Consider the following 15,000-nt stretch of genomic DNA (forward strand, 5'->3'; position numbering starts at 1 on the left):
ACAAAATGGAGGTCACTTACATTGTTAAAAATATAATTATAACACCATAGAGGTATTATAAGGTATACATTACCATCACATCAATGACAATATAAGACAATAAGTGCGCTAATTTCTGCAGGAATTGCTTATGAGAAATTCAATTCGGACACACAATAACAACAAGAAATGCAATAATAGCACATAATACGAAGAATAATCAAAACTTAGGTCTCTATGGCCAGTTACTCTGATCAAACATTGTGTGTGTGTGTGTGTGTGTGTGTGTGTATGTGTGTGTGTGTGTGTGTGTATGTGTGTGTGTGTGTGTGTGTGTGTGTGTGTGTGTGTGTGTGTGTGTGTGTGTGTGTGTGTGTGTGTGTGTGTGTGTGTGTGTGTGTGTGTGTGTGTGTGACAATTGTGAGACACAGTGTCGAGTGCCGAACGTCAGAGAGCCCACGTGGTGCAGCCAAATACACAACACAACACAACACACAAAATGGAGGTCACTTCACTTATATGTTCACCACACAGGCCTCTTCCTGTTTTAGACCTTGCTTTTGAGATCTGTGGTGCGTTTCTCAAAAATGTAGTTGTTAGCCAGTTAGCAACTTGTGTAGTTGTCAATTGGAAATTGCATTGTAAACAACAAAGTAGCTAACAAAGTTACCAACTATGGTTTCGACAAATGCACCCCAGAAGAGTTAAGTCGTAAGTCACATGTCAATGTTGCTGATTCAACAAAGAGGAAACACTGAAGCCATTCCAGCTCCTCAGAGTGGCAGGCTAAAGCACAAGACAAGGAAATACACAATGGCTACACGTACATTTACATGACGTTTTTAATTACGAAGTAATAATTCAGAATTAAATAGTTCCGTCGAGTTTACTTTGATCTTTCATCTAATTCCGAATTGTGAAGTGTGTGAACATTGCGTTTTCAAGGCGGGATTAAAGCTTTGTTCAGAATTAAAGTGAGTTAATTCTGGATTAAATGTGTATCATGTCAATGAGCCCATTGGCACACGGCACATGCTTATATAACATCTCATGCAAAACAGCCTGTGGTTCAAAACAAGGGCCTGTGACATTTCACTTTGCACAGAGAATGCATTTCCGTGTTTCACACAACACAAGAGAGAGAGAGAGAGAGAGAGAGAGAGAGAGAGAGAGAGAGAGAGAGAGAGAGAGAGAGAGAAGGAGGGAAAAAAATAAAACATACAGACTTACATAAACCAGAAAGTAAATGAAAAGCTTTACTAGGGCGCCCCCTAGTGACTTGCTATGGTACTAACAAAAACAAAACGACAAATCACTCACTAGCCTACTGGTGAATGGATGTTGACAATGGTAGTGACCCCACTTCAAGGGTCATATCTGACTGAATGCTAATCATGTAGTTTTAAAAAATAACATTAGTCATATTTGTACATATTTTTGAGCCTTTTTGTGCCTTTAATATTTGATGGGGTACCAGAGATTAAACAGGAAATGTTTGGGAGAAAGAGACTTGAGAGGATCAGGAAATGGCAGATGTCGTCGGGCTTGCTGAAGGCCAAATGTAATGCAATGTAATGTAATGTAATGCAGTGTAATGTAATGCAATGTAATGTAATGTGATGCAATGTAATGTAATGTTATGTAATGTAATCTCACCGTATGCTCCTCATGAAGGAGGCCACGAGGGGGAATGTGGGGATGTCGTCGGGCTGTAGTGTAGTAATGTAATGTAATGTAATGTAATGTAATAATGTAATGTCATGTAATGTAGTGTAATGTAATGTCATGTAATGTAATGTAATGTAATGTCATGTAATGTCATGTAAGGCCATGTAATGTAATGCCATGTAATGTAATGTAATGTGCTGTAATGTAATGTAATGTAATGTAATGTAATGTAATGTAATGTAGTGTAATGTAGTGTAATGTAATGTAATCTCACCGTATGCTCCTCATAAAGGAGGCCACGAGGGGGAATGTGGGGATGTCGTCAGGCTTGCTGAAGGCCCAGTAGTAGGAGGCGAAGGCCCCCGCCAGGGTGCACTGGCCCAACGCGATCACAAAGTTCATGCACCACAGGAAGGCCACCACGTTATAGATCTGCAGGTAAAAAGAGGACGAAATAGCAAACATGTTGAGTTGAAGAAGAGGATTGTGCACATCCCAGGGAAAGGTGCGAAGGACGAAGGCCAACTGTAGTTTTCAGCGTGAAAGGTCTGCACACTTTAGAATCCTTTTTGTTGTATTTTATTATTTCATGGCAGGACCTCAACAGTCTTCTCGAAACGTTATCCTGCCATGAAATAATGAAATTCAACAAAAAGGTTTCTAAGTGTGCGGACTTCTCACTCTAAAAACCGAAATGGCAAAAATGTCATATTGCGATGTTATCTCACATAAAATTTTGATTTAGATTTTTTTTTCACGATTTTATATATGTATTTGCAATTTATTTGCAATTAGGAATAAATTAAATGTTAACACACTGGTGACACTCTCATGACGTGCACACATTCATGAATAATTCTCGGAAATACGGAAAATCTGAAAATCAAAAAATGGTGGACTGTTCCTTTAAAGGGACACTGTGCAGGAAATGGTCATTGAAACGGGGCTGCCAATTGCCAAATTTGATCTTTACATTAAAGTTTTCTAAGTAATAAACAAAAATGTTCTAGTATGGTCCAAGTAGAGTCATTTTACAGCTAAAAATGGCTATTTTTGGAAATTCAAAATGGCGGACCATGGAGAAGATCCCCCTTTTCATGTATGAAAAGTGCAATTTTCCCAGTCATAATGAATACTTAGAATTTGATGGTGGTGGTAAGTATTCATGAAAAAGGTAACATTAGTGAATGGGCAGCATGAATTCTGGAAATAACTAAAAATCTCACACAGTGTGTCCCTTTAATATCGTCCTGATATGGCCCATCCCTACCTGCAGGTTGAAGAGGTTCCTCTGGAACAGGCCCTCGTCGTTATACTTGATGAACATGCAGCGCGCAGACGGGCACGACGACGCATAACTGGTGGAGTTAAAGGTCTGAGGAGGAGGAAGAGGAAGAGGAGGAGGAGGAGGAGAAAGAGGTTGAGGAAGAGGAAGAGGGTGAGGAAGATGAAGAGGATGAGGAAGAGGAGGAGGGTGAAGAGGAGGAGGGTGGTGAAGAGGAGGAGGAGAAAGAGGTTGAGGAAGAGGAAGATGATGAAGGTGATGAGGAGGAGGAAGACGAAGAGGAGGAGGAGAAAGAAGAAGAGGAAGATGATGATGAAGGTGATGAAGGAGGAGGAGAAAGAGGGTGAGGAAGAGGAAGATGGTGATGAAGAGGAAGGTGATGAAGAGGAGGAGAAAGAGGATGAGGAGGGTGAAGAGGGTGAGGAAGAGGAGGAGGGTGAAGAGGAGGAGGGTGAAGATGATGATGAAGAGGAAGATGATTAAGTGTTTGCATACACCCCAGTTTGGGAAACCTTGCCCTTATGCCAAGGATCTCACTCTTCTAGACTGACTCTGCCAGTGATGACTAACATTTATACAAACAAACACACACACACACACACACACACACACACACACACACACACACACACACACACACACACACACACACAGGGTTAAGGTGTGGTCAAAGTGACTCCGAAGCCACTCAAGTTCCCACACACATACACGCACGCACGCACGCACGCACACACACACACACACACACACACATACTCACGGCTGGGTCGCAGGTCTCTGTCCCGTTGATGCCAGTGCAGTCTCCCTCAGTGGCGTTCAGGGCCACCAGCTTGTAGACAGGACCCCCAGAGGTGGCCAGGTATCTTAGCAACAGCCCCCAGTCAAGGTAAACCAATCACCAAGTGAGGATGTAAGTTCCATTTTTCCAAAGTTCCAAGGAATGGAGAAACACTACTATAGGCCTTGGCTGGGATTGAACGCGCACTCTTTATGTTACAGTGCAGAAAATAATTTATTGCGTCCACATTGGTAACAGGTGATGAATGAAAGTGAAGTTAAAATAAGTAAACAGTCCAAGCAAAACAAAAAGGTAATATATAAATGTAGCAACATAAAGTAGACACGGTGGTCAAAATAGTGTTTCAGACCGGGCTGCATTTCCCATTCTTGTAGACAGGGCCCCCTGGGGTGGCCAGGTATCTTAGCAACAGTCACCAGTCAAAGTAAATCAATCACCAAGTGAGGATCGCCAGACATGCAGGGTTGGACTGGCCTTCTGGCATAGCGGGCATTTCCCGGTGGGCCCCACACCATTCTGGGCCCCTATTTTCAGAAATGTAAAAAAAGGGGCCCCTTTATGCCAAACGTGCCTGGGCCATATTTCTCCCCCAGGCCAGGCTGAGTGAGGACCTCCAGACGCTGGAATGCATTTGTTGGGACGTGATGCAATAAAGTTTATAGTGGGACAAAAGGGACGTTAGTGATTACGTGACATGATCTGAGGCTTTTTAACTTGGACCCAAAAGTGGTGTTTCAGTGGTGCCTATTTTTGTAACTAAGGCAAACACACACACGCACACAAACACGCACACGGACACGCACACGCACACGCACACACGGTTAGGGTCAGACATGGTCAGACTTGTAGCCCAAAGGTTGCGGTTTGAACTCCTGACCAGCCAGGTTGGTGGGGGGAGTAATCAAGCAGTGCTCTCCCCCATCCTCCTCCATGACTGAGGTACCCTGAGCATGGTACCGTCTCGTCCCACGGCTGTTTAGGGTTGCCTTCCACAAGGAAGGCATGAATGCAATTTCGTTGTGTGCAGTGAGCACTGTGTGCTGTGGAGCGTTGTGTCACAATGACAATGGGAGTTTCCCAGGTGGGCTTTCACACACACACACACACACACACACACACACACACACACACACACACACACACACACACACACACACACACACACACACACACACACACACACACACACACACACACACACACACACACACACACACACACATACCTTTGCAAGAGGATACCATATAACATACGCACACACGCACGTGCACACACACACACACACACTTTATTTGTGTAAAGGATACAAGGCTGTGATGCCCCAGTATGAGAAACACACCAGCAGCATGAGGAAGGTGACGATTGGATAGAAGAGGGTAGACATCATGTGACTCACCGCCCTGCAAAACACACACACACGCGCACACACACACATACACGCACACACACACACACACACACACACACACACACACACACACACACACACACACACACACAGTTAATCAACAATACACCAGCAGCATGTACATGTGTACATTATGTAGTACATATTATGTACAGTATGTTATTGACTGCTAATACAGACAAACGCGATATACGGACACACTGCACACAAGAGTAGCGTCTATCATGTTTCAAGTTGCTGATGGGGTGAAAAAAGGCGTTAAATAATGACTCAAAGCAAGAATCATCACTTCTCAAGGTTTAAATAAAAGAATGATTAATCCAGAAGCCAGAGTACTACATTAAAGGATAACTTCTTCCAATTTCAAAATGCTGTTGCATTGCTCACGCTACCCTTGACTTGTCAGTACCCGGTGATGCTGCATTTTTTTTTGGACATTTTTAGACTAAAAACCTTCTTAACATAGGCCTACTCCAAATATTATCCCAAAAGGTATTGTTGTTTGCTAGTTGTCTGCTGATGTTGCATAACCTTTTGGATGTTATTGGAAACAAATCAAGATGTTTTTTTGAAATGTAAACAAACAACTGCCCCCATTACAATGACCAGGATCTCGGATAAGGCTGAGGGAAAAAAAAGTATTCTCAGGCACTGACAAGTCCGGGGTAGTGAGAGCATCACAACTACATGTTGAAATTGGCAGAAGTTATCCTTTAACTTTAAGACACAGAATGGTTTGATGTAATGGCTGACTTTGTGACATTCAAGGCTCTAAATTAACACCAGCCAACCGGCCAATTCTGGTGAATATTCAGCTTAGCTGCTGGGAAATAAATCTTACGAGCCACTTCAAGTGAGTGTATGGGTGCTACTAGCCAAATTGGCTTGGAATGAAAAAAGTTAATTTACAGCCCTGGTGGCATAATAACATTAGCTATCTATTTGTGCTATTCATAATAGTTCTTCTTGTGCAGCTCTTGTGTGTGTGTGTGTGTGTGTGTGTGTGTGTGTGTGTGTGTGTGTGTGTGTGTGTGTGTGTGTGTGTGTGTGTGTGTGTGTGTGTGTGTATTTACTTGCTGGCCTCCTTGATGAGAGCGATGGCGATGAGAATTCGCGTGCGCAAGAAGATGAGAGTCAGCAGGATAATCCCCTCAAACACACTCACGATGATCACTGAAGAGAGAGAGAGAGAGAGAGGGAGAGAGGGAAAATGAATAAAAGCAAAGATACAGGACAGAAAAAGAAAAAGAAGAAAAAGAAAGAAAGCAAGAAAGAAATAAAAGATGTTAAAATTGTTCAAGTTGTCTGCTGAGTGACCAATGGGCCATCTCCGATGCACCTGCCAGCTGAGGTGTGCGAAAGAAATACAAATTTAATGTAGGTAGAGTTGCATGTCATCAGAGGTTCTTGGGAATTATGCCTAGCCTTTAATACGTAATAATATTGCTCTATCAAAAAAATAAATAAATCAATTAAAAACCTGAACTCACAAAAAGCGAGCCAGGTGTATTTGACCTGGAGGTAGACCTGCATATTGTCATCAGAGGTTCTTGTAAATGATGCCTAGCCTTTCATACATAATAACATTGCTCTATCGAAAAATAAATCAATAAAAAAACCTGAACTCACAAAAAGCGAGCCATGTGTCTTTGACCTGGAGGTAGACTTGGACGTCGGTGGTGAGGCCGATATCTTGGAGGGTGGTGGAGGTGTTCTTTAGTGCATCCCACTCCCGCCAGCAGTAGAAAATACCTGGAATAACATTAACATAAACATTAGGTTTACATCAAATTACAATGACTCATCACTGTGTAACTACTGCAGACCTACAAAGTGCAGTCACTACATATTTTGTCATAATTGAGTGTGTGTATCCCTCAAACTACCTTTACACTTTTGTTCTTACCAAAGGCGCCGACGCCCAGCAGTCCGATGATGAGCCCCCAGATGAGGATGGGAGCCAGGAAACGCAGGAGCAGCAGGAAGAGCAGGCTCACCAACATGGCGATCAGTAGGCCTCTACACACACACACACACAAGCACACACGCACGCATGCACGGACGGACGCACGGACGCACACACGCACGCACGCACACACGCACGCACACGGGGAACACACACACACACGCACATGCAGGCAGGCACGCACACATACACGCACGCAGGCAGGCAGGCACGCACAAACACAAACACACACACACACACACACACACACAACACAAGAAAACTTTGAAACTACATTGTGCAGAAGCAGCACGCACACATACACACACACACACGCACGCACGCACAAACACGCGCCCGCACCAAGACAAGAAAACTCAAAAGCTACATTCTTCAACAACATGCATGGCTATCAAGTAGGCCTCTATGAAAGGGGGAAACACACACACACACACACACACAACACTAGGGTTGCCAACCGTTCCTTGCAATACGAAATCGTCCTGTATTTAGACATATAAGTATTGACCTGAAACAGGACACGGGGGGCGTTAAAATGCAGAAAATTACATCTGAGAAATGCTACATTTTCCAGGGGAGCACCCCCGCCTCAATTAACCCCTTAAGACACAGGTTTATAAATTAGCTGTTACCAGAATGGCAATGACCAAGTCATAATGTTACTAAATAATATATTACTAAAGGCCCCGTGCACTGTCATAGTAGTGTAGTACTATAGTAGTTAACTTTCAATGTCTATTACAGCGTGCCACAGGAGGTACGGCGTGCATTAAGGGGCTACATGACCCGTATTGTTTTTCATTGACAGTTGGCAACCCTACTCAACACACAACACGCACACACACAAGAAAAAAGAACGCTAAAAAAACACCACGCCTACTGACGGATGTGTTGACTAAGACATACATGTGCGTAAGTGGATAATATACAGGTTTAGCCTGATGCAGGAAACAGGAAACACTTTTTCAAAAATCCCAGAAGTTTAAGATTATGGTTTCTAATCTTACTTCCTTATACCACAACCCAAGGTCATTGTGGACAAAACAGTTTCCAAAACAGACCCATATATGATATGACACAGCTCAAAAGACTGTCACCATAGTTTTTAGTCATATTTTTTACGACTCACTATGCTCTATATTCCCGGTATTGCATTTGTGTAAAGGCTTGTTTCAAGGTTAAGGTCTTGATCATAAAAACTGTTATAAATGTTGAGGGTGATTGTTCAGGAAGTGGCCACTAGAGGGAGTGGTGCACCAACAGGAAGTTTCACAGCTGCACATGGGGAAAGGGGAGGGGCTACTACTCACACCACGATCCACTGCCATGACGACGCAAAGTCCTCAAAGATGCGAACGCCGATTTCCTTGGCGTTGAAGCTCGACACAATGTCACTAGACAAGATGGGAGAGAAAGAGGGAGGACATCAAATTGAGAACAGGGCCTATACTAAGAAGCTGGTTCAGGAGTAAACCAGGTTAAGTTAAGAGGTAAATCATCTAATAGAAGAGCCTGGAGTCCTCATTTTCTTAAGAACACACAGGACTCTTCTATTAGATGACTGACCTCTTCTGAACCGGCTTATTAGTACAGGCCTCAGATGTAACAGAAACAGAAAATAATAATGCATAAAAAAACATTAATTATAAGAAACATACACATGAACATTGTAGACTGGAAAACTTAAATATTTACTCTATAGTACAGACTGTTATGTAGAAAGGAATAAAGTAAATCCAATATGTCACACACAGCACATCATTCCCTCATGAATGTGAAACTACAACAACTACTGTTACTACAAACACTACTACTACTATCAATCAATCAATCAATCAAAAGTATATATGCATATAGCATATCACTCAGTCATTCCTCAGTGTGTTTGAGAAAAAAGTTGAAGAAAAAGAAAGATTAAGAGTGATAGGTGTAAAAAAAAATGTAAATGAAGACTGTACACTACTACTACTACTGCTGCTACTATTACCACAATATCCACTACTACAAGTGCAATATCCACTACTACTGTACTTGTACTAATACCAGGGTGCAATTTGTCGAAAAAACAGAAGGGGGTGTTTTTTGTAAGATTTCATCAACAGAAATGGACTTCTTTGCTGATTCTTTGCTGATTGCTTGTCCTTGTCCGCCACCAGAGTTAAAAGAAGGGGTAAGGGGTACTTCACTTGACACCACTGTCATAAGCATGAACAGTCATAAAAGTGTCATAAGTGCTCATTTTCACAGAGTGTCATAAGCATTTTTCAAAGTGTCATAAGCCTTTTCACTTCCGTCTCCCGTTGGTGTGGAAGGACAGATCTGTTTCCATGCATTTTCACTACCGCCAATCGCTTCCGTCCTGCCCTGCGTTCCCGTTCTGGTGTGAAATAGACCTTATCCCATCTGACGGTAGGGACACATACACACGAATTTGCAGACTTTGCCATTCATTCCTATGAGAGAGGCGAAGGCATGCGATGGCAAGCGAAAGCAAGCGAACAGGAGCGAAGCGAAGGGAAATTATTGAAGAAAGTTTAATGTTATGCAAATGAGGGGCGTATTCGCCTGCCGCGGCCCAATCAAATCAACAACATAACTGTTCCATTCCATTTGATTTGCCGCGACGACCTGATGACGTGGCCTCTCTTCGCTTTGCTTGCTTCGCCTCTTATGTGTCCCTACCGTTAATCAACATAATGCACCCTGGTCATTGCGCGACTGCTACATGCTACACTACTACACACATACGACCACACTCACCCATTTAGGGAGCCATCACTGGTGGTAAGACAGAGGAGAATTTGTTTTGTACATCGTCAACAATGTGAAAGTGTGTGTGTGTGTGTGTGTGTGTGTGTGTGTGTGTGTGTGTGTGTGTGTGTGTGTGTGTGTGTGTGTGTGTGTGTGTGTGTGTGTGTGTGTGTGTGTGTGTGTGTGAAAAACATATAGGGTTTTCACACCTAGTCCCTTTCAGCCGTTTAAGTGATCTCAGACTTGTGACTCAGCATTTTCTGTGAACGCTCCAAAGCGTACCCAGACCCCTCGGAACTGAACTGTGCTGAGACTTTTGTTGATGTGGTGTCAGTACAGTCTGCTTAAGAGTCCTGACAAGGTACACCTTTGACTAGGTGTAATCACTTGAGAGCTTTAGAGGTGTGATCAAAAAGAGGACTGACACACCATAAAAGCCCAACAGGACCAGAAAGAGCAGCCGGTTATTTTTTTAATACATTCACAATATGAACAAAAACAGAACTGAGTCCTTTAAAGGGACACTCCACCCATTTTGCATTAGGCTTTCCATTGATAGACACCCAGTCATACTTTTGAATGGTCTTTCAAAAATCTCTCAATTCCCCCTGAGATTGGAGAAATCCACATTCATCTCTTAACACTTCCTATGTCAATGATGTAAAAATGGTCATTTTGCATCATCGACATAGGAAGTGTAAGAGAGGTGGATTTCTGTTGAGACTACAAGCCTTTTTCCCACCTTTTCAACCCCGCCCATAGGGGGTTGGACCTAATGCTCTAGACCTATCACAGATCAGTGTCCCAGTGCTTTTGAAATCACTGGCATTGAGGCTCCAGTAAGCAGTGTTGCCAGATTGGGCTGTTTCCCACCCAATTGGGCTGCTTGGGATGGCCGTCTGTGGGTAAAAATGGCATTTAACAGGAAAACTCGCCCAATCTTTCCCATCGACATCAATAGAATTGGGCGGGATTTAGTGCTTCCAGGCGGGTTTTGAGCATTTTTTGGGCTGGAAATCATCAGCCTCATCTGGCAACACTGCCAGTAAGTCACTGGCATAGCTGGAAAGGAGAAGCTGGAGCACACTGCAGCTTAGTTTTCAAGACTTTATTTTGTGCACACACCCGACCAACGTTTCGGTGTTGCTACACCTTCTTCAGAGTCAAATGATAGCAAGAGAGAGACACACATTTCAGGACTTGACATGCACAGGTGATCCCACTTGGTTTGGCTAAATTGGTCTCATCTCATTGCAGGTAATTGACCCCACCCCCCAACACCAGGACAAGATTGCAGACAATTAGACAGAGAGGCTTTGTGGAAAGGCATTTTGGATTCATACTCTAAATTCAGTGGAGCCTCAGGGCATAAATGAGGAACACAATGTCTTGCTCTCTGTAACAAATTGTTCCAGCATCGCGGCTGTGGTCTTCTAATAATTGTAGCTGTGGTTTTATTGACAATGTTCTTTGTGTATTGTTTTTTTCACTTTTTTATTTTGTTTTGGGAAGTTGGCAAGCTGTCTAATTGTCTACAATCTTGTCCTGGTGTTGGGGGTGGGGTCAATTACCTGCAATGAGATCAGACCAATTTAGCCAAACCAAGTAGGATCACCTGTGAATGTCAAGTCTTGAAATGTGTGTTTCTCTCTTGCTATCATTTGACTCTGAAGAAGGTGTAGCAACACAGAAACGTTAGTCGCGTGTGTGCACAAAATAAAGTCTTGAAAACTAAGCTGCAGTGTGCTCCAGCTTCTCCTTTCCAGTGATGTCTGTCCCACTGTGATGCACCTGCAAGCAGTATTGCCAGATGAGGCTGATGATTTCCAGCCCAAAAAATGCTCAAAACCAGCCTAGAAGCTCAAAATCCCGCCCAATTCTATTGATTTCTATGGCTAAAATTGGGCGGGTTTTTCTGCTAAATGCCATTTTTACCCGCACACGACCATCCTAAGCAGCCCAATTGGGCGGGAAACAGCCCAATCTGGCAACACTGCCTGCAAGTTGAGGGAGGGATGATGCATAGAGTCCCAAATAACTGGGTGTGGCCTGTGGAACTTGAGCATTGCAGTGCATTATGGGGATTGTTGTCACAAATCCACAAGCACTAAAAAGTCATTTTCTGCCTTTTCTTGGCCAAGAAGGCACCAAATTAGAAATGTATGTTACTATTCTACTATACATATGACCCACTTTCAGTAACATATTCATGTCTCCACCGGTGGAATGCCCCTTTAAGCCCTGTGTACACCAAGCGCGAACTACGCGACCTGAGCGGCGGAAGTCATTATTTCTCTATGGAGGGAAGGTGAATAAAGCTACCAGAGCGAATTTGACAGGCGTGAAGCGAAGCGAACTGAGCGACCAGAGCGAATTTTGACGATTAAACTCAAGCTAATCGTTAAGCAAATCATTATGACGCGGTTCGGCGAAAACCAATTTGAATGACGAATGATCCCAGGCTGTCAAGACAGAGCCGTTATGTGATTAGCTGAATCAAACATGTCAATGCCGCGTCCAGAGCGAATAAAGCAAATTCATGGCGAAACTTCTTCAACCACCCCAGCTACCTGGGTCGCGTAGGTCGGTTCACTTTTTGGTCCACTTAACTTCAAGAGGACTGAGTCACTTAAAGAGGTCTAGGTGTGAAAATGCCCTATAGATGTAATTGTGAATATGCTTAAAATGTGCACGTTACAAAATAAATTAATCATTTCAATAAATGTCTACCATAAATAGTCTAACATACCCCGTGCCTGCCTTGATGGCATCCACTGTCTGATTCGGCGTCAGCCCGTCAATGGAGAAGTTTGTGGGAATCTCGAGATTGAGCAACGAAGGCAAACACCTCCCTAAAACTGGGCAAGACAACACGGAGGTAATCATGGTTAACATCATGTACGGGGCACGCAAACGCATTTATAAAGCGTCTGCCAAATGCAATGTAATGTAATGTAATAATGTAATATAATGTACACTAATGAATTCAATCACTGGTCGCGACATCCTGTTGCATACTTACTGGGTGTTGTCGGCGTGTGAAAGACGGGACATAGCTCTTGGTCTTTAATCTGTGTTGGTGTCTAAAGGAGAAAAGGGCAGCAGAGTATTAAACGTTCATACCCCGGGGGCGCTGTGGCGCAGCGCGCTAAGCCCCCCCACATTTGGCCTTGCATGCTCACAGGGACCCAGGTTCGAGTCTGGACGGGGTCATTTCCCGACTCCCCACCCCGTCTCTCTGTCCCACTCACTTCCTGTCACCATTTCAGACTGTCCTATCAAATAAAGGCATAAAAGCCCCTATAAAAAAACTTTTTTTTTTTTTTTAAACAAAAAAAAAAAAAACATTCATCACCCAAAGCAGGGATGCCAAAGTCAGGCTCGGGGTCCAAATCTTGGATTTTATACGGCCCGCGAGATCATTTCAAATGTGTATTACATTAACATGAAAACATGAAATTTGGAGCGTCACAGGAATATGAGTGGGCCCAGGCTAATGAAACAGCTCACACTCATATGCGACACAATATGTGCACATTTGAACAGATACAATACAATACAATATGTATTTATAGAGTGCAGTATCACAACTATGAAGTTGTCTAATATCACTTTATGATATGTCTCGGAGACACCTCATCACTGTCTCCACTCACCAGAGTAGTGGTATCCAAGTCGAAGGAGGGGACGCACAGCTCCTGTGTGAAGTAGTCTTTTGGGTCTGCTCCGGGGAGGTAGGCCAGAGGGTCCAGGGCCCAGAAGGCTTTGGGACACTGGGACACACACACCTGCACAAAAAGGTGTACGTGTACACACAGACAGGAGCACGTGCACACAGACACGCAGACACACACACACAGACACACAGACATGCGCACGTGCACACAGACACACAGACAGGAGCACGTACACACAGACACACAGACACACAGACATGCGCACGTGCACACAGACACACAGACACACAGACAGGAGCATGTACACACAGACACACACACACAGACACACAGACATGCGCACGTGCACACAGACACACAGACAGGAGCACGTACACACAGACACACAGACACACAGACACACAGACACACAGACACACACACACACACACACACACACAGACACACAGACACACAGACATGCGCACGTGCACACAGACACACAGACACACAGACAGGAGCATGTACACACATACACACAGACACACAGACACACATACACACAGACACACAGACACACACACAAACACACACAAGCACAGTAAGTTAAATTGCCATCATCATCCTCATCCTCATCATCATCCTCTTCCTCAATATCACCATCTCTTTTTTATACAATTTAATTTTTTACTTAGTCATGGTATCACAAACATCACATGCTTCACAAACTGAAAAATAACATCAACCATTTCTTTTTTTCCACATCATGACTTTGTTTTGTTTTTTCCCCCCTCTCCACCCACATCACCATCTTAGTACTCAATAATATGCTGTCAATTCATGGTGATATTTTTAAAATGTTGCCTCAATATACACAAACAGCATGCTGTAGCACTTGCTTAAGTGATGCCAGTGATCTTTTTTCTTGTTGTTTTTTTTTTTTTTTAAACGTTGTCACACGGTATCATCTGAGCAGCTCATCTGATCTGATCTGATGTGATGACATGAGCCGTCTCGTTCCCGTGCTCGGAGTGACATAAGCACAGCACACACATCCCCAGGGCCGGATTAAGATGCCCTGAGGCCCTAGGCTACAGGATGCCCCCTAGGTTGCAGCCATATCTAGCCTGTGGGGGCCTCCTGGCAGGTGGGGGCCCCTAGGCTGCAGCCATATCTAGCCTGTGGGGGCCTCCTGGCAGGTGGGGGCCCTAGGCTGCAGCCATATCTAGCCTGTGGGGGCCCCTAGGCTGCAGCCATATCTAGCCTGTGGGGGCCTCTTGGCAGGTGGGGCCCCTAGGTGGCAGCCATATCTAGCCTGTGCGTTAATCCGGCCCTGCACTTCCCCTATCTGGTGCACACACACACATGTTTACAGGGAGCGAGCTATCTAGCTATCTGGGAGCGCTCTATGCAAACTGGATGCAAATAGACAATGTTTTGGTTTGGTCTTGCAAGCGGAGATAAAGTGTTGTCATCGTCGTCACTACA

At 43.9% G+C, this 15,000-nt stretch overlaps 1 protein-coding gene across 1 annotated transcript in view; it reads right to left on the reverse strand.

Annotated features, from left to right (window-relative positions):
• Window positions 1–15,000, reverse strand: part of slc44a4 (solute carrier family 44 member 4) — a 47,261-nt gene that overhangs the window by 10,875 nt on the left and 21,386 nt on the right. Inside the window, exons 6-16 of the mRNA XM_063186065.1 lie at window positions 13,513–13,644; window positions 12,879–12,939; window positions 12,606–12,714; window positions 8,416–8,499; window positions 7,046–7,158; window positions 6,769–6,891; window positions 6,213–6,312; window positions 5,039–5,131; window positions 3,693–3,795; window positions 2,918–3,022; window positions 1,922–2,079 (exon numbers count right to left, since the gene is read on the reverse strand). Coding sequence (XP_063042135.1) covers window positions 1,922–2,079; window positions 2,918–3,022; window positions 3,693–3,795; window positions 5,039–5,131; window positions 6,213–6,312; window positions 6,769–6,891; window positions 7,046–7,158; window positions 8,416–8,499; window positions 12,606–12,714; window positions 12,879–12,939; window positions 13,513–13,644 — 1,181 coding nt within the window. The remainder of the gene's footprint in view (window positions 1–1,921; window positions 2,080–2,917; window positions 3,023–3,692; window positions 3,796–5,038; window positions 5,132–6,212; window positions 6,313–6,768; window positions 6,892–7,045; window positions 7,159–8,415; window positions 8,500–12,605; window positions 12,715–12,878; window positions 12,940–13,512; window positions 13,645–15,000) is intronic.

This window comes from Engraulis encrasicolus, chromosome 20, assembly GCF_034702125.1.
Source record: "Engraulis encrasicolus isolate BLACKSEA-1 chromosome 20, IST_EnEncr_1.0, whole genome shotgun sequence".
NCBI lineage: Eukaryota > Metazoa > Chordata > Actinopteri > Clupeiformes > Engraulidae > Engraulis > Engraulis encrasicolus.